Genomic DNA, 20398 nt, shown 5'->3' with positions numbered 1-20398 from the left:
AACCCCAGCTGATGCAATGAGTAACTCCTCATTTCTTAAACAACCATGGCAAAAGACACATCCTGTGGTCGTGGAAAAGACGTTAGTCTGTTTAAGAAGGGTCAAATCATTGGCATGCATCAAGCAGAGAAAACATCTAAGGAGATTGCAGAAACTACTAGAATTGGGTTAAGAACTGTCCAACGCATCATTAAAAACTGGAAGGATGGTGGGGAACCATCGTCTTCCAGGAAGAAATGTGGTCGGAAAAAAATCCCGAATGATCGTGATCGGCGATTACTTAAACGTTTGGTCAAATCAAATCGAAGAAAAACAACAGCAGAACTCAGGAGTATGATTAATTGTGAACGCAAAAGCATTTCCACACGCACAATGCGAAGGGAACTCAAGGGGTTGGGATTGAACAGCTGTGTAGCCGTAAGAAAACCTCTAATCAGTAAGGCTAACCAGAAAAAAAGGCTTCAGTTTGCTAGGGAGCATAAAGATTGGACTCTGGAGGAATGGAAGAGGGTCATGTGGTCTGATGAGTCCAGATTTACCCTGTTCCAGAGTGATGGGCGCATCAGGGTAAGAAGAGAGGCAGGTGAAGTGATGCACCCATCATGCCTAGTGCCTACTGTACAAGCCTGTGGGGGCAGTGCTATGATCTGGGGTTGCTGCAGTTGGTCAGGTCTAGGTTCAGCAACATTGTGTGCCCAAAGAATGAGGTCAGCTGACTACCTGAATATACTGAATGACCAGGTTATTCCATCAATGGATTTTGTCTTCCCAAATGGAACGGGCATATTCCAAGATGACAATGCCAGGATTCATCGGGCTCACATTGTGAAAGAGTGGTTCAGGGAGCATGAGACATCTTGTTCACACATGGATTGGCCACCACAGAGTCCAGACCTTAACCCCATCGAGAATCTTTGGGATGTGCTGGAGAAGGCTTTGCGCAGTGGTCAGACTCTCCCATCATCAATACAAGATCTTGGTGAAAGATTAATGCAACACTGGATGGAAATAAATCTTGTGACACTGCAGAAGCTTATTGAAACAATGCCACAGCGAATGCGGGCTGTAATCAAAGCTAAAGGCGGTCCAACAAAATATTAGAGAGTGTGACCATTTTTTGGTGGCGACTTTTTTTTTGGCCAGGCAGTGTATTTCATAAAATGGCATGTATGTAAATTTTTAACCCCTGCAAGTTTTTATGTTTCTGTTTTTGGTCGCTGTTCTTCCTCTTCCATGAAACTCGTGACTGTTCTATTCTCTACTATCTGAATGTATTTTTTTTACAACCTACTTGTTATTTTGATGACATCTACCATTATTAACACCAACCCAACTCTGAAATGTGAAGGTTTTTCAGAAGCTTCAATACCAAACAACTTTAATCACATCAGTTTATCTGAATCAACCTGCAGAAACTGTAAATGATTGCCAACAATCACTCACTTAGGTGATAAATTATGAAAACACAGATTAGTCAAGATGTTTTTTTCTCTGTGGAGATATTGTTAATACTGCACCATTGTGAATACAATGAAAGCTGCATGTTTTGTCATATAATTTTCTAATCATCAGTTCCAGGGTTCCCGTACCCGGCAGCAGCAGCAGCAGCGGCTGCTGCTTCCACTGCTGCGACCTTTCGAGGAACGCATCTGCGGGGTCGAGCTCGGCCTGTCTACAGCGCGGTCAGGGCTGCCGTCCCACAACCTGCCATCCCAGCATACCCTGGGTAAATACATATGTAAATATGTGTAATAGAAATACCTGTATTTTTAGATCAGTAAAGAAAAACAATGATAAGGTTGATCTTCTTTTAAAGCATGGCTTCACTTATCGAGGTAGTGATTCAAATCGTGCATGTTGTGTTTGGATACATTTCTACAAAAATAATAACTTTGATAGTTTGCGGAGCTAAAATACCATTTCCTTGTACTTTTAAACATATTATGATGTGACCGCAGTTTGTCATAAAATTAAATTGAGGTCTTTTGTTTTTGGTAAATCTCACCAGCTGAAGTAGCAGTAGTAACACTTTGAAGTCGGTGCATCTGTATACAAAGAGGTGGTATTTAGTCTTGCATGTTGCACGGTGTGTAATAATCTCACCCTTCTTTTCTCTTCTCTCTCTCACAATTTCTTTGGCACCATTTTCTCACCTCCCCATCACCTTCTCTATTTGTTGTTTTCTGCTCTGTCCACACGGTGGCGCTTCACTCCATTATTTCCTTGTTTTGTTTCATTTTGATTTCTTTCTTTTTTTTTTTTGGTTTTCCAAACACCACCCCTTTGTACTCTCTACCTTTCTGTCTTTTCTCCTGCTGTCGTCTGTCTCCCTCTCAGTGTGATGGCCTATCAGGATGGTTTTTACGGTGCAGCTGACCTCTATGTAAGTATGCCTGCCTCTCCTCCACTGCTTCACTCGTCACCTACGTTTTCCTTCGCTTGCCTGTGGGTTTTCAAGTGTGAAACGGTGCGGATCAAACCCATAGAGGCGTGTACTTTTGACAGTTTTGATTAGTCACTGTAACGCATTTTGTGTCATTCTGCCTAAATCTGAAATTATTTTTACAATGCTTCACACCAAGTTTATTTTTTAGGTATTTTCTAAGAGCCCTAAGTATTTAGTAACACACCTGGTGATATGCAGTATTCCTCCTCAGTGCAGCAAACAGTTCAAATCAGGCTCATTCACAAGTAAACTCTTCTGGGGTTTGTTTCTGTGCCTTTGTGGAGTAAGTTTGTACCAGTGTGACCATGAGTGTGTGCCTGCGTGTATGTGTGCGTGTGTGTGCGTATGTGTGAGACCAGGTTGACAATAGCTGTTTCTGTTCTCTCTGTAGACTAGTGTTTCAGGACATTAGTGGCAGATTGCCCCAGGTAGGGTTTACACACTCTATGTGACAGCCAGTGTGCATCCTCCTCGTCTCCAATGACTGCGTGCTGCTAGACATTATTGACCATCTGAGATTGAATTGCCTCTTCTGTCTTCTTTTACTAACTCACTGGATTCTGACATGGGTGGAGTTACGGAAGGGGGAGAAAAGAATTGGGCTAAAATTCCCAAAGAATACAACGAATCTTCCAAGTGATGTGGATAAATAATTAATAAGTTGAAATCCAGATGGCAGGTGTGCAGTTACAGTAATGGACTGAGATATTGCAGTATAACTTGATTATTTTACAAGAGTAACTTTACACTTGAAACCAGAAGTTCACAGGCACTCAATGAAAAGACAGCTACACATTTTCTTTTCACTTTCTGAAGTTTTTTGGGGGGCTCAGTTAGAATTACGAAAATTATTTCTTTCTCTAAAAATCATATTAATCAGAGTAATAATATATGAGAGATTCATTTAATAATGTCTTAAAAGTCTAATGTTTGCAAAAAACAAATACTGTATGTATGGAGGTATGTTTGTATGTTTATGCAGGAAAGGGCAGGGCGCTTGTAAGCTTGGGAACACCATCCTAACTGTGAAGCATACGTGGATGGCAGCATCATGTTGTGTGGCTCTTTTGCTGCAGGAGGGACTGGTGCACTTCATAAAATAAATGGCATTATGAGGAAAGAAGAATATGTGGAAATATTGAAGACATCAGCCAAGAAATCAAAGCTTGGGTGCAGGTTGGTCTTCCAAATGGACAATGATCCAAAGCATACAGCCAAACTTGGCCCAAGAACGACAAAGTCAGTGTGTTGGTGTGGCCATCACAAAGCCCTGATCTCAATCCAGGCAGCCTATAAACTTAAAACAACAGAGATTTAGTCTGATATAACTTCAGACGGTGAGGAAAAAGGCACATATGTCTTTTATTTTGGTGTATGTAGTCTTCTGGTTTCAATTATATATGGACTGCTTAGCAAAGGTATTCATACCGCAGCACCTTTTGTTACCTTTTGTCACGTTACAACTACAAACTTCAATGTATTTTATTACCATAGGTTTTAATCTTAGGCACCGTACAGCTGCAGTATTTTTTTCTCAGCTGTTTTTACAATTAATCTGAAATGTGTAGAGAGTCTATGCTGTGTAAAAAGTGCTGTGGATCTGTGCAGCTGTCTAAAAGAAAATTAAGAAAAAAAGTCTTCTCTTACATGAAAGAATGAGTCAGAACTTGCAAAGTTGCAGTACACAGCATAGAGTTCTTCAGCAAATTATTATCTTGACCTTTCAATTAAAACGTGTTGACTGTGTAGTAGAAACTTTTAAAAGATAAAAGTTGAACAAAGTTATTCTTCTTGCTAAATATGTCCAACACTTCTGTTTTTGTCCCAGTACTAGTGAGTCAGAGCATCAGATAAATCCAGATGATAAATTAAGGCAAATCTATACCTAATAATTACCCATTGTGGACTGTTCAGTGAAATTATCCATTTTGGGAAAGTGAGGAAAAAGGAAACGGTCGTGAGTAGTGTTGTAGTTCACAGAGTGTACACTGGCAGTCAGAAGGATGTAGGACACACACATTCAGTTATTTCAGACCCCTTCCAGGAATCTCCCTATCTGTTTCACCTGTGGCATGCTAACTGAATCAGTGTCAGCATGCGGACATACTTACAAGGCTGGCTCCCCCCTCCCTCCTGTTACCTCCCAAATCTCTCCATCCTCCCAACTCACCTCTTTCTTTTTTATTCTAGCTGCAGTAGTTTTTCTATTCTCCCTCTTGCTTTTCTTAAATCTCCTTTCCATTTCTTACTCCAACTCCTTTCCAATCTGTTTTTATGCTCATTTTTCTTCCCGTTCTCCCTCCATCTTCTTGTCCCTTCACCTCATTTCTGTCCTCCTCTGCTCCTACTTAGTCCAGCCTTTCCCCCCATAGCAGCCAATGTGTGGTCCTGAATGCAGGGACTTGGTCGTGACTGATTCTTTAGGGTAGAATGCAGTGGTGTGTGTTATTTTATTTTTTGTAGGACTTTTTTTTTTTACCTAATATGTGTTCTAAGTTTGGGAAAGCATGCCGTGTCTGTCAGTGATTGGTTGCCGGCCACGTGAGAGTGCGCGATTTGCTCTTTTTTTAATCCAACTGGCTGACTGTCTCCTTACACCTGTAGTTTTGGTTTTTTTTGGTGTCTGTTCACAAGCTGTTCATGCAAACATAAATAATGGCACAGTCATCTCCTTCCCCTTTCTCTGACCGTTTGTTTTTGGAAGGGAACGGCGGTTGGGCACATTTATGGCTTTAAGGTCTCTCTCCCTCTCTGTCTAACACTGTGGGGAAGATGACGCACGTTGCCGGCTGCAAACAGCCCAAAAAATTAAAAAAAATAGCGTCACATACAATTACGGATAGTTTTGCTGAGTTAGTCATGGAGTGAGAGAGAAACACAGAGCCGTAGCTACATCCTTGTGAATGCTGTACTGCACCAGATTAGCCAGTTTTGCTGACTGTCTGCTTGTTAATATTTCGCTCTTCTCAGCAGTTTTCTCTCACAATATAACCCTTTAGATTCACTACTAGTCATCTGCAATGCAAAAAGCAAATAGCGAGCATTGAACAAATGTTTCATTTTTCTTCCTGTCCCTTCCCACCTGTCCCTACATTGTCCCCATGTCCTCCTCTGCACTCCCACGTACTTTCATCCATCTCCCTCTTCTTCCATCGCCTTCTCACAGGGCGGCTATGCAGCGTATCGTTATGCCCAGCCGGCTGCTGTAGCGACTCCTGCAGCAGCAGCCGCTGCAGCAGCAGCTTACAGTGACAGGTGAGTCAATAGTTCAGGACATCTTAGGACATCTTTAAAACATTTAAAACACAAACAGTTAAACATTCACAGGAGTCTTTTAGGATCTGCTCATTCAACCTTTTCATCCACCTCTGAGAGACCAACATGCAACAGCATCACATAAAAAAAGTTATTTACACTGTGTTGATAAATTAATTCACAAGTAATATGTAAATTTGAATTTGTTTACAAAACGTGTGTCAGTTTTTGTCGCCATTGACAAAAAATAACATTAATGAAAAACAGAATGACAAAAATAATTCACATTTATGCAAGCAAACAAAAGCAAAAAATGTATATCGGAAGGAAATATAATTCCAACAATATCTAATTTTAGTAATAATAAATAAAAGCTATGATCAATCCTAGGATAAATATTAGAACTGAGTGTAATCAAACATTTTCGTTTTCAAGATGTGACGGCTTCTAGAAGTGCATTCCTCCAGGATTTCATACTTCAGTCATACTTTCTTTTGCAGCATTTTTCCTTTCCTAAAATGCAGTTAGACTTAGGTGATAAACTAAATAAAAATATGGTGTCAAAATTAATATGCAAGTATAGATAAAACAATCACAAACTCTTCATTATCTCATTGTTGCTGTTTATTATTTTTTGTGCACAAATGTTGCTATTTGTCTCTAAGCATAACGTGATGTTTCTCACAGCTACGGACGAGTTTACACGGCAGATCCCTACCATGCTGCACTGGCCCCAGCAGCCTATGGTGTTGGAGCCATGGTGAGTTTAAGTGAGCCGTTCTTCACTAATACTTCATATGGCGCCAATGGAAGAAGTTCATACAATGTGACAACTGCTGGAGTCAAACATCTAATATATTTTCTTCAGACACTGACCAAAAACATGTTACTCCAGCTATTTACTGTGTTTTAACATCTAGGAGGAATGCTAGAGAGCGATTATTGAGTTCCTTTAAGAAAGGATCAGCAGATGTTTTTGGTTTTTTTACTGAAAAACAAGGATAAGGAAATGTAAACACTTACCTGTGAAACTTCATGCCTGCAATTTCGATGGTCTAGCTGTTGACTCACTGCTTGAGTGGTCTGTCATCACCATATTTGTACATTTTCTGGCTCTAAACTATAAAGTAAGATACATAATTACACTATGTTAAGTCAGTGTTTTTAGGTATCTCACAGCTGCATTCATCATGCAGGGAGAGTAAGCATGTCTAAAGCAAACAAATGATGGGGTGATTCATTATAAGTTATGTTATGAGGTCCTCCAAATGCAAAAAATCTAAATATCTTTTTGTATTTTTTTTCAGGCCACGCTCTACAGGGGAGGCTACAGCAGATTTGCCCCTTATTAAAAGACACTACATGACCCAGGGCCTCCCCTCTCCCATTGAATTATTCCGAAAGAGCTCCCTCTGTTGTCCTGGAGGTGGACTGCGCCCTGTTTTAAAGCGTGGAGTCAACCACAGCAAAGATATTTCAGACCCCACCCCAGAGCAATTCCACGTTTTCTTATCTAAGCTTCTACAAAAATAGAGGAATGCTGTATTAAAGACTGAAGGGTCGCCTTTACATTAAAAAACAACCAAAATCTGACTGAAAAATGGCCACCTTCTCAATTGCACGGCTGTATTATAGTCTCCCCCTATTATTCTCTCAGCACTCAGCAGCACAAGATTTGGGGACAGAGCCCAGGCATTCTTCCAGAGGCTGTATGTGGATAATGGACATTTGAGCAGCTGCCTTAGAAGGAGCCGAGCGCCGGCTGGCCTGCACACAGTCTGAGGAAAGTAAGAGGGAAGCAGACAGTCTCGAGAGCAGAAAGGTGCCTTCAGTTAGAGCACCCGCAAAAAGATTTTTGAACCAGAATGGCGAAATAACAAAAGCACCCAGTGGTGGGTTTTAGAGTCCGTCCTCAATGTCGGCAGATGGTAAAGGGATGAGTTTCACTCTTTCAGTGTTCTGCTGTGAAGAAGACTGAACCCAGCATCTTGGAGAAATGATGGAAAGATGAAGGAGGGAGGGTTTATTAGAGCTGTTCCTTACCTCAAGTTTCTCTTTGTATGTGGAAATGGTAAACCTTTAAACTTAAAAAAATGTTATATGCAAAGAAATTAGTTTAGAGAAAAAAATTACCAAATTATTATTATTATTATTACTGTTGTAATTATTCTCATTCTTCTTACTATAAAACCATTTTTTTGTTTGAAACAGCTGCACCACTGTGGTGGAGGTTCATCAGTGAAACTCGGGGGGTATAATAACAAAAAAAATGCATCTTTATTACAAACACTCCACTCTTCAGTAATATACCAACTATATCTCACGTCTTCTTGGTCATGCACAGAATTTCACTACACAGTCTGTGTGCAGCCATCATAAAACACTACAAAAAAGTGCAACACTACACTGTAAACATGTTCCTGTTAAGTTTACATCCTGTTGGAGATCATCTGCTTGCAGCCGTAGGGGTTGTTCAGGTAACTGGTGGTCTGTTTATTGTAAAGCTCTATTATTTAGATTTTCCCCTCATTCTTCATATTTTATATAGTCCAGCAATGGATGAGTCTTCCTGAAACATACTTTAGTTGGTAATTGCGTTTAAGATGCTGCCAACAGCAATTACTGAGCAAGACAGAGATTCCGTTGGTGAGTTGATAGTGAATATTTAAATGCAAAACACATTACTATTGTGCATATTTCTATACTATTGTACCCTATATTTCCAAAATGTGGCTTTTTCTTTTGACGTTTATTTTGTGTTCCAAAGATTTGTAGAAAGCACATTTTTCTGCCGTATAAATATATATATATATATATATATAAATATAAATATATTACTTGTGTTATTATTATCATGCTCTTATAGCTGTCTTTATTTACGTTTTAAATGTTTTTTTTGTTGTTTTTTTTAATATATAAAAATGTGTTTTATCACTTCTTCAGTAAGGTGCAAATTTCAACTTTTCTTTTTTGGGCTCGGATTAAAATTCCTGAGCTGAGAGCATACATCGATAGCGTAACTAAAGGTATGCCGGTAACGTCACCAAAGTGTTTAATTTTTATTATTTTGTTTTTTGTTCAATTTATCATAGGAATTGTTGTTGTGATATGTAATCATTATTTCACCAATTACAAAAAGTGCTTTTTTTTTCTCCTCCCTTTGTTTCAGTGAGCCATAGAATGAATGAGACCAGGTCTGTGGCACTTTCATTAAATTAACCTCTTTTTCTTTTATGTTTTTAGTTTTTTTTTTGTTTCTATTTTCTTCTTTTGCTTGATTTGTTTTTCCTGTATTTTCTTCCTTATCATTTCAGTGGATAGTCAGTTTGAATGACTGAAAGTGGTTTTACTCATGCATACACAGGTTGATATTCTGGTTTGGCAAATCATATACAATGTGTAAAATAGGACTGTTTTTAAACTGTTTTTGCTTGCGGGGTGGGATTGGATTCAATTTTTTTTAAATGTCACATTTTTTTAACTATTGAAAAAAAAATATTTTGGGCAGCCACATGTTTTTTTTTCTTTCATTTAACAGTTCTACTTCACCTTTTGGTTTGGTATTTTATCTAAATATAGAATGTGCTCTGGACTACATTTTAAAAATGGCACTAGCCAAAGATGTTAAGTTTCCAGCATGTTCTGGTTCCCAACTTGAAAAGTGCTCAAAAAAAAAAAAAAGAAATTCACGAAGATGGGCTTTTAGAGCCACTACTGGCATGGACAAACCAGCATGAGTGATAGTTGTCATGTAAAAAAAAAAGAAAAGAAAAAAAAAATGTCTTGCATGAATCTCGTGAGTTCTCATATTTGATTCCTACAGCGGAGAGCCGCAGCACCCTCCATCACCACTAAACTTCCTGATGGGCAGCTAGCGGTTCCAATCTAGCTGACAACAAAGAGCACATTGCTGTTGGCAAAAAAATAAAATAAAATAAAATCGCCTGCTGACAAACAAAATGGCTGCTGAAGAAAATGGAATTTGGCAGCTTCATTTTTCTGTCATGGCTTTCTTGGCCCTGTATTATAGAAAACTATGTGGTCATTCTTCATAGTTAATATAGTTTTTCAATGAACGGTCCCTTTGTCCTGTCTGTATCCCTTTGACTACCATTGTTTAATTTTTTTCCTTTTTTGTTATTGAATGTCCATATAAAATGTTTTATATAAAATGTTTTGTTGTGCTTGAGCCTCCTGTTTGTTTTTCCTTTAAAAATGCATTGACTGTACTAATCAAAGAAGCTTTTATTCTTTTATATTCAGCTTTTATATTTCTACTAAAATATACTAACTATATTCTGATAAATATTAGTACAACATACAGTTTAAGAACTTCTATGTATTTTTGTTGCTTTGTTCATCTGATATTTAGGGTTGTGTGATTCTGGGGATTTTGGTATCGATCCAAAACCAAGTCAAAACGGTTGGAATCCCCAATTCCAATCAAATTTTCTTAAAATGTATTATTGAATAATTTGGTAATTTGACTTCAGTTAGCTGATTTTGATTAAATAAAGGGAAAAGACATGAGGCAAATAAGTGTTTAATTTACTAACTACAATTTAACACAATGTGGCAGAAAAGAAATAAAATAATTCCCATTTTACCTGCTACTATACACAATTGTTTAAGTAAGTCTTTAATTGTAAAGGAAAGGAATATTTTTTTTATAGTTTTGTTTTCGGTCTTGATCCAACCAGCCCATATCTACGCATGGATAAGACAGTTTTGCAGAAGAGTGGCATTAAAATTTAGGTTGCATTAATGCTGAAAATTGAATTGTCAAATTACCACACTACTTGAATTACCAAGCAAGTACAACTATTTTGATTTCAACTGCACAAATTCATAAAGCTTTATAATGTGTAAAGTTTTTTTTCAGTAAAATTTGGATAACATAAGTCATGGTCATTATGCAATGTGGGATAAAAAGTCAAAGTTGCATAAAATGAACAGAGGTTGAATGCCTAAACACAATCACAAGAAAAAAGCCAGAAACAGATCATTGCAAAGTCAAACTTTATTGACTTTAGAACCAATTATTTGGTCATCATGAGAATACTGACCACAGCTAGCACTAGCTTAGCCTTGGTATATATTTGATATGAACCTCCCTAGTGTGAACTAAATCCATGAATCCACTCACACTCCTGATTATTACACTGTATCATTTTACCATTTCTTTTTCATCTTGTGAAAGCGGTATGTTCAAAATGGCTGCTTGTGAGAATGACTGTGCTCCTCCTTAGCTCTTCACCATCCCAATCGGTTCCAGTTTGGTTGGTGTTTTATTCATTTATTTATCTGGGTACAATAAGGTTGGATAAGCAATAATTGGTTATTTGCCGAGATGTATTTGTGAACAAACCAAGCTCAAACACAAAGGTTACACCTATAGCATCAGATTGGAACAAAAACAGTGAAGATTATTATTTGTCCTTTTAAAAAGTAAACTTACCAAGTTCTTTAAATTTCATATGAAATGTTAAAATACTTTATCAACATTGAAACCAAGTCAAATTAAAATCAAATTTAATTGCATTGTCATTCTCAATAAGGAAATGTAAAAAATGGCAGATGTATGGAAACACATGGGAAGTGCAAAGCATTGGAGTGATAAAGAATTCTAGAGACTTCAGGGAAGTATATATATGTATATGTATACATATATATATACGTAATGTAATGCTTAAAAACAGAAAATTTTCAAATATGAGTTAAAAGTAACTTCATATATATACGTATATATATATACGTATACATATATATATATATATATATATATATATATATATATATATATATATATATATATATATATATATATATATATGTATGTATACGTATATATATACATATATATATGTATACGTATATATATATATATACATATACGTATATATATGTGTATAAGAAGTGACTTAACTCATATTTGAACATTTTCTGTTTTTAAGTATTACATCAACAAACACAAGGTGAGCTAACTCATTAGACAGAGAAGGGCAGGGAATAGGTCTGGAGAACAGGTTGCATGATGACATGCGGAGCTTTTCTAGATAATTCCATACTGAGTCAAGTCGCTGAGCTCCATGTCTCAGTAAGCTTCCTACAGACAGATCACTGTGATGTCTGTGGCAAAGCCTTCCAGGCAGGTGATGTCGTCATCGAATCTACAATCAAAAACAAGTCTTGACTCAGTGCGTATTACAAAGAGGAATCTCAATGTGTTTATTCACTGAAAACACTATTAAAGTGTGGACTTAGCTGCTGGAGTTTCTTTAAAAAAAATACTTTTTCAATGAAATGTCTTCCAAAATATTACCATTAAAAATTAAATTCCCTGGTTCTATTTAGTTTCACTCTGAATTATTATGCAGGAGAGTCATTGGTATGGTGCCATCTTTTCTCAAGTAGTGCTATTGAGTTAGAAATTGTTGATTATTTGGCATTTTATTTGATGCACTGATGTTTACCAAAGTCCTCTCTACTCCTTTAGTTATTTTTAGATACTAGAAGAAAATGTACAGTGAGTTGGGTAATCTCAGAGTTAAACAGCCTTTACGTGCTTTCTTACCTAAGACCCTACTACCCCTCATCCAGTGACATAACTCTCCCAGATTAGGTCAATTTATACACCAAAGCTATTAGTCCACCTTAAGAGCTTGTTATGCAAAGAGCTCATTCTTTTTTTTTTTGTTCCGGTCTATTCAAAGTTATAAATGCCAGAATATATCCTGACAAAAGTTAATTGGCTTAGAATATATCAATAAACTTTTGACAAAAGGAGATTTTCTTTTGTATTTCCATTTGTTTTGACATGTCACAGAAAAACTCAAGTGTTTGGTACACAGGGAGAAGTCTTGGTTTTAAGTTTTACTTTATAAACTGAAAATCTTTTTCTTCTTACATTTTCGACCCATGACTTCAAATCTAACATTTTTGGTACTTTTATTTCTGGGACTTCTACCGCTTTACCACAATTAGTACTTTTCTCAAAGGTCTTCTGTATTGAATCGCATCCTTGACATATGCCCCCTGGTGGAAAGTCACTGTTCTACATATGTCAAATATCAGTTTTATTCTAGTCCAAGACGACTTGCAAGCCCCTTCTAAAAAGCTGTGTTTTCAATAAGAATAAAGTCCTTGTCTTTAATTGTTACAGGGGGTCTGGGTGATATTAAAAAGATCTATTTTTAATGTTATACAAATAACTTAGATATTAAATGCTTAATGGAAAAATATGTAAATACAAAAATGCATTAAGATATGTCTTGTCATACTTTTTTTTTCATGCAGTCAAATACCAAACTAAAAACTGCTGAATATTTTATAACTTTATGTAGGCATACTGTAAAACCTTTTTTGATTAGGATTTTACAATATATTTCTATTGTAAACAACCAATGTAACGTCAATGTTATGATGTGGCTATTGTTAAAAGTAAAGGCTTTTCTGACTAATAATTCTTCTGTCCAGCTTTGAAGGGGTAATCCTTACTTTGCTATTTACACTTTATCTAATTAGTTTTAATCTGCTGTGTAATAATTACAGAGCACCCTTTGATCTGTTTTCATTCCAGCTTTTATTGATGGGAAGAAGGTTTGAGTTCTTGTATTATTATTATTATTATTAGCTCTTGAAATCTTGGCTCCCTTTTTTAAGATAATTCCTGGCTGGATTTTTATGCCTCCTTAAGTAAACCAGACTTTTACACAAGTATCAGTTTGCTTTTCTTTGTATCACAGAAAACAAGTAATAATTCTTAGATACAGAATTTCAGATAATGTCTTCAGTGCGTTCCTTTCAGTGTTTTTAACCACAAAAATTGAATTGATTTTAAAATTAGAAAAATAACTAAACCCAAGCATATTTGTATTCAGACATTTAGCTGCTATAACCATCAGTTAATAAAAAACACAATACACATTGACACTATAGAATCTAATCTTGTCAATTATAGGGGGAGAGTTTTGGATTCACAATAGTCAACATCATTAGTTCTCTTCGAGATGCTTTCAAGAACCCCAATCCTACTTATTCCCCATAGTCTAACACTACAACAATACAAATGATAAAATAGCCTTAGAAAAATTCTAAGAGGTAATTTTTCAGGGTTACTCTAAAGCAAAACAAAACAAAACCAAAAAAAAGATGTTTATGCAACTGGCGCCATTCAGAATGTTACAGATTTCATCCTACCTGTGAGACAGTCGACTTCATGCTGATGTGTCTCTGGTCAGCTTCTTGTGTATGTGCATTCTGCCATGTGATTATCTTATATACTCCCCTCCCCTCTCTGCTTTCTAATACCCTAATGTGTCCTGACATGTGAAAGTTTGTCACCTTGCTTATTGAAACAGCACTCTGTAAACAAAGCACAGTGCCTTCCACAAGTATTCACCCAAACTTACAGTTTTCATCATTTCTAACATTATAACCACACATTTTAATGTAATAGATCATCACAAAATATTCCATAAATAAAGTAGTAAAAGTATATTTTGTCTTTCACAAATACAAATCTCTAAAGCGGCGCATGAATTTGTGTTCATGTTCCATGAGTCGATAGTGTGTAGAAACACTGTTAGCTAGAGTGAAAGCTGCAGGTGTTTCAGATTATGTCTGGGTTGGGAACATTTGCATGACAGATTCTGACAACCTGCTCAACATTTTTGTTTGTAACGACTCAAGCAGCAAAATGAGAACCATTAAGTTTATAGAGAATGACCATTTAATATTCCTGAGTACAGTTCATTTGACTGATGTGAGCAAATGATGTTTACAATAAAGCAGAAAAGAATGGAAGCAGTTGATGCATGTATCCTAAAGGGTTTGCAATTTGTTGGAAGAAATGTAAAACTGTTACTATGATGTTCACAAATGACTAAATGTTGGGGAGGTTGAACTAACAACTATAATAACGTTAATTCTGATCAGAGAAATGCTCTGAAAGAATTGGAAAAAACAGTAAATTACCAAATATAACACAGTTACATGTAACGAGTTATTTCCCAACCCTGACTTTTTTTGCACATCTACAGAATAACATCCTTAATTCCAGACTTACATCAAGTTGAGTGAAGAACATTTGTGATGAGAAAGTTTGAAAGGAAAGCAGTTGAAAGGATTATTTTACTACATACTTGTCAAAATGATCAGGGTCGTCTGCTGAAAGGCGACGCTCATTAGCAGCAGGTTCTACATGGAGTATCCCTCTTTTTTTAACACCCCGTCAGCAAAATACTTCCACCATCAGTTTTGATGGTAGGAACAATCTGTTTGTGGTGATTTATGGGATATTCCACCGCAAATAGAGTTCTGCAGATAGGATATTACCAGGATATCACTTTGTCCTCACATGGCTTGTGGAAAAGGACCAACAGTGACTTTCTTTCAAGTGTCTTTCTTCTTGGCACTCTCCCATGAAGGCCAGGCTGGTGGAGTGCCAAACTCTGCAGGTTGTGGATGAATTGAAAAGCTAAGATATGTTCATCGCTTGGGAAATTGTCTCATCACCTAACAATCTGGTGTTTTCATGACTCTGTGACTTCTGAAGACAGTTAGTAGTGCTGAATTTCATTTAGGGGCATCATTGTAAAGGAGGACGAACACAAACAGGCTTTTACTGATTTCTTTTGTTTGTAAAACTCAATCATTTGCTACTTTGCAGTCTGTACAGTATTAAAATCCCAGTGCAAAGCAGTGAAAGTGCATCTATAATGGCATTGCACGACTATCTAAACAGCTTTCAGTCATTTCACATTTATTCAATCTCACTGTGGCTCTATGTCCAAAAACATAAAACCATATGTGAAAATATTCAAAAAGTGTACAGCTTATGCTTTCTTCTAAAACCATAGCCTTTAATAAAAAGCAGTTTTAATTTCAGTCTCTGGTCAATTTGACTCTGACATATAACACATCTTAATAACATTTTGTCTTATAAAGTAATGTCTGACTCTTCGTGTCACGTTGATGATTGGTCACTTAAGGTCCTACTTACAGTCTGAGCGTTACCTTTTCACCTAGGGCCATGAAGGGACAGATTAAGAGTTGAATAATTAAGTACGCTTTATCTCTTTCCATGCGGCTGATCTCCTGCAAAGACTTCAAGGCTTCTGGGGTCTTATATCACATACTCCAAATCTTTGAGCAGGTGATCCTGAGACACATGTTTACAAATATATAGAGTAAGTGATCATTTTTTTCTTGATTCCCAAAATGAAAGGATGGAGAGCAAATTTTTTTAGATACAAACAGAAGAAAACTGAGAAAATATACTGTAGTTTTCACTGTTTTCAGGTTACAAGAAGTGCACAGAACATTATTTAAAAAAAGGCATAGAAAGTCCAGAAAAGAAAAGCGAGCAGAAGAACTGATCACCAATTAGAAACAACATTGCTCCTTGAATAATTAGCATAAAGAGACAGTTTAAAACTTTTGCAAGTATGATATTATTGCTAAAAGATATACAAGGTTTGGAATTATTGAATAAAAATTGCAAAATTGGGAACTGGGTGTCTCATTTGATTGAGTGCACACAACAACATTACAACCATGTCCAGAGGTTGTAATGGTCAACCTCTGGACATGGTTGTAATGCTTGATGTGATCATCCTGGGTTCAATTGACAGTCCAGGACCATTTACTGAATGTTTTTCCTTCTCTGTCTACCTTATTTATTGTTCAATAAAGGCCACTAGTCCCAAAAAAATCCTAAGAAAACCAAAAACATAATAATGTACTTTGCAAAAGGGCTTTTCATCCAAATTGCATTGCAAAGCACCTCACCTGTGGCTGTGCACAACCAGTTAGCTGGCAGAAGAAAGGAAGCTCCACTTTTCTCTTACTGTTAAAAATGACTAACATGGCTGTTTGCCCATATCTGGAATGATGGAAAACTGGAAATTAAAGGAGCACCAACCATCATTTATGTTGAGGTGTCGCTCAGTAAGCATTTCCAAGCTGCAGGTGTTGTGACTGTAACGCAGCTGACTGCAGGCTAGCAGATAGATCAATAATACACCAGCTAATGTTGGCTTTTAAACTTCCAGTATTACTAGAATACATAGTATTCTGCATATTAAGTATTTGAAAATACTAGATTTAACAAGATTTTATGGTAGATTTTGTGCTGCACATACAACATACTACATTCATTAGTCACTTTTCTGTTTTCAATAAAAGCTATGAGACCATTAAAAAAAAATCTATGCAAAAATAGTGTGAAATGGTCAAGACGCATACTGCCAATCAACTGACCTCAAATAACACGGCGGCTGTGATTCTGTTGAATTTACACGTTGACCAGCACGTCCACCTTAAAATACACCATGGATTTATATCTGGTCATGCTTTATCTCACCTATTTGCAGCTGAGCTGGTACAGGGGAGGGTTTGGAAAAGGTGCCAACTCAAAAGAATGACAGCAGGATTAGCAGCTCGGGGACTTTAAAAGCAGGCTCTCAGACCGGGAGAGGAGAAACGCACCGAGAGCGGAGAAAGGAACAAGCTCATCACACAGCTTCTGAAAAACACTGAACAACAAGGTGAGATGACTCTGCAATTTACTCAGCTCTTAAACAGTTTTTTTTTTTTTACTTCTTTGACAATCTGTTCTTCATAGATATGTTAAAAGTTTAAATTGTTAAACTATTAAATTGTTAAATATTTTACTTGATTAGCTTCCTTATTTTCAAACTGGACAAAAAGTGAGAGAAACGTTTGTAAAACTTTAAGGCACAAGATAGGCGTAAGAAAACCAGGGACGAGGTTTATATGTTTCTTTCTTTCTTCGCTTTCAGTGACCAAATAAAAATGGCAGACGTCGCAACTCCCGCTGAGAAGAAGGCCCCTCCCAAATTCAAGCAGAGGGCCGCTCGTACCTTCAAGAGCAAGGCACCTAAACCAGGCCAGAAGGGGTGAGAACCTGAAAGATTCACTTTAATATTTTAGGTCACATTTCCAGCCTTCAGATTTTCTTTGTTCTAATCAAAGCTTCTCTGTTTCTTTGATTTAGTTTTGGAGATGACATTCCAGGCATGGAGGGTCTTGGCACAGACTTCACAGTGGTCTGCCCATGGGAAGCCTTCGGCGACATGGAGCTCAGCGACTTGGCGAAATATGGAATTGTTTAGCCCTCCTTCCTTTGCCTTCACCCTTCTTGCCACTGTTCTCCCCCATGTGGTCCTAATATTGTCAGTCAGGTGGATAATCTATTACCTTCATGCTGCACAGATGAAGCAGCTTTTGATGCTGTAGAGGTTTGACCTGGAAATAAAAGAGGAATCCCTTCTGCACTTTATTTGTTCCCTGCCTTTTCATATGTTTTTTTTTTTAAATCTTGTGTTCATCTCTGCCTCCCTTTTTCTGTCTCTATCTTCCTTATACCCAGTTCTCTCAACACGAAGGGAAGGAAACCGATAGAATGTTCTATGTGTATTTTCAATGTAACAAAAGGGACTTTGAAATCCGTCACTGCGATACCTCAGGAGTATTACAATCTTCTCCTCTTCCACCCGTTCTCTTCGAGGCTGCTGATTCAACACGAACAAATTCCTGTTGTACAGCCAAACGTCATGTTGGTCTTCCATCAGAAATATGTAAATCACATTATGCTTTAGCAAAGGATATCATCTCTGTCTGAACCAAGAAAAACTGTTGCAGCGAAAGCAATAAATGTGAGTGCTTTGCACAAAATATCTATCTTCGTCTCTGACTTTATTACCACCGAAGGCTTTGCTGATTATGATTATTGCAGCCGTTTGGAGTCAGTGATGCAGAAGCTGGGGTTAAAAGCCAAATTTGTTCTGGTGCAGGTTATGGCAGGTTGCTGAAAGGTATAATTAAACAACTCATCCATCCATCTACTGTATCTGCTTTTTATACCTACGTAACCCAGTGCCAGGTCGCAGAGTCACTGGTGCCTATCTCCAGCAATAGATATAAAAAAATTGTCAGTACATCACATTAAACAGCTCTCCTCTCTCTACGTAAACCAAAAATAGCCCTCATCATCATTTTGACAAGAAGGAATGCAACTAAATTGAAGAAAATATCAATATATTTAAAAGTTTCTACATCTGCGATTCAATTTAAAACATTTAATTGCTAAGCTTTGTGATCTGTTTACAGCTCTGCACCACTTTACTGGACAAATCTAATAATATGAGAGTACAGAACAACAGAAGTCCAATAACAACACTCAGCTTGTTGCTACAAAAACTAAAAAAACAAGCCTGTGCTGTCCAACTTTTTGGTCCACTGCTAGAAGAGCACCAGCTTGGTAAAAACCAGCTTCTTGTTCTACTCTTTGCAGTGTACAGATGGTCTGAACCCTCGGCTATTGCCAAACGATTGCTTCCTGGAGGCATGGGCTCTGTTGAGGTTTTAAATTTTACCCAAACATCAAATGTAATGCACCAGTTACGAATGCTAAGAAGCATACCAAAAATTACCTGCACTGTAAACAACCATGTTCTACTGCGAGGAGAGAAGGGCCGAGCCAAACCAGACGGCTGTTAATGTTAATTCAATATTTGGAAGTGTGACCAACACAGACTCAATGGCTTCGTTCAGTTCCTCCGCTGCCATTGTTAAAACCACTGGCAGACTACAATTCTAAAATTGACATCATCGTTCATAACTTCTCCTTGTGTTCCCTGATTGGCCCAGTAGAGTTTCTACAACAGAAATCAAGCTCAATGGGAGAAAGTCCAGACTGAAGGGAGATGAGATTGGAACCGAACTGCTTAGCAAAGCAATGGTCAGGCTCTGACATCACTGTTTTGTTTGAGTTTTTGTGTTTTCTATACAACGCTAACTGATTGGTGGTTGTGCACCATAATCCTTCATTAAAATCACATGTAGCAGTGAATAAAAATATGTAATCCATCTTTGAAAATCACAATATTGAGAAGCTACTGTATATACATTGTTTTATGGATGGTTTGTCATTTGCTGGTGCCAATAACTTTGTCTGTGGCCTCTGTAAAGCAATATGTGTTTGTGTCATTGCATCAGTTAGGTGTTCAAACCCCTAAAAAAAGGAGGACGCAGATGGCACATTTTCCTGTGCGCTGTGGCTTGACAATGACAGACACATTGCTGCTGAGCTGTGAAAACCTTTTGTCAGGTAATTTCACTGTGACCTGAAGCAGATGCATGTAAAGGTGGGTGGGGAAAGTGGAGGACCTGTCACACAGCTCAGCTGAGTGGGATGAAAACATTTCAACATTGGGCCTTTCTGGAGACTGAAGAAGCAAAGTAAAGGGGAAGAGAAGCCATGTGTTGTAAATTAGTGAACTTACTTGTCCTAGCTAAATAGATAAATGCACAGACAGAAATATCAGCGAGACTGTGAACTGAGAGAACTATTTATGTAAATGTGAAAAATTTTATATGTGCTTATATACAATGCTTCACTTGTGAAAGTAAATCTGTTGGGCTTCTCCTTGGCACTCAGCCAACAACTCTGGACAGTGCACATAAAACAAAAAGGCAAAAAGTAAATTTTAGAGAATCAAGAATTTGCCTGAATTTGTGTTCACTACTCAAATCTTCAGAAATTGGTCCCAAAGCTGAATATTGCATCTCTTTTCAAGCGTGACGAGGTGAACGTGTCCAGTGATTCATATAAACGTGTTACATTTACAAGAGTTTACAGAAATAATAATATTTTCCGCAGTTTTTCTTTTG

General features: G+C 37.3%; 2 protein-coding genes across 7 annotated transcripts in view; both read left to right on the top strand.

Annotated features, from left to right (window-relative positions):
* Positions 1-9890, top strand: part of LOC102235339 (RNA binding protein fox-1 homolog 2-like) — a 50220-nt gene extending 40330 nt beyond the window's left edge. For 3 of the 6 annotated variants that reach the window (XM_023334697.1, XM_005809072.3, XM_023334700.1), the window contains 5 exons: positions 1573-1726; positions 2338-2383; positions 5613-5701; positions 6389-6461; positions 7009-9890. In XM_023334697.1, coding sequence (XP_023190465.1) covers positions 1573-1726; positions 2338-2383; positions 5613-5701; positions 6389-6461; positions 7009-7053 — 407 coding nt within the window. In that variant the 3' untranslated portion in view covers positions 7054-9890. Of the gene's footprint in view, positions 1-1572; positions 1727-2337; positions 2384-2837; positions 2875-5612; positions 5702-6388; positions 6462-7008 lie in introns of those variants that run through there. The other 3 variants (XM_023334696.1, XM_023334698.1, XM_023334699.1) reach the window with 3 other exon arrangements.
* Positions 9891-17144: 7254 nt separating this feature from the next.
* Positions 17145-18404, top strand: LOC106699925 (retinal cone rhodopsin-sensitive cGMP 3',5'-cyclic phosphodiesterase subunit gamma). Its single transcript, XM_014472513.2, has 3 exons — positions 17145-17250; positions 17506-17622; positions 17721-18404. Exons 2-3 carry the CDS (start codon positions 17519-17521, stop codon positions 17836-17838), a joined length of 222 nt encoding a protein of 73 aa, XP_014327999.1. The 5' UTR covers positions 17145-17250; positions 17506-17518; the 3' UTR covers positions 17839-18404.
* Positions 18405-20398: the final 1994 nt, after the last annotated feature.

The sequence above is a fragment of the Xiphophorus maculatus genome, chromosome 5 (assembly GCF_002775205.1).
Source record: "Xiphophorus maculatus strain JP 163 A chromosome 5, X_maculatus-5.0-male, whole genome shotgun sequence".
In the NCBI taxonomy this organism is placed as follows: Eukaryota; Metazoa; Chordata; class Actinopteri; order Cyprinodontiformes; family Poeciliidae; genus Xiphophorus; species Xiphophorus maculatus.
This window is presented reverse-complemented; position numbering and strand designations above follow the sequence as displayed.

What these genes read in the sequence shown, in the direction of transcription:
- LOC106699925 (XM_014472513.2), top strand. Translation starts at nt 17,519, where the DNA reads ATGGCAGACGTCGCAACTCCCGCTGAGAAGAAGGCCCCTCCCAAATTC. An exon ending in CCTAAACCAGGCCAGAAGGG is followed by an intron (nt 17,623 to 17,720) that starts GTGAGAACCTGA and finishes TCTTTGATTTAG; the next exon opens with TTTTGGAGATGACATTCCAG.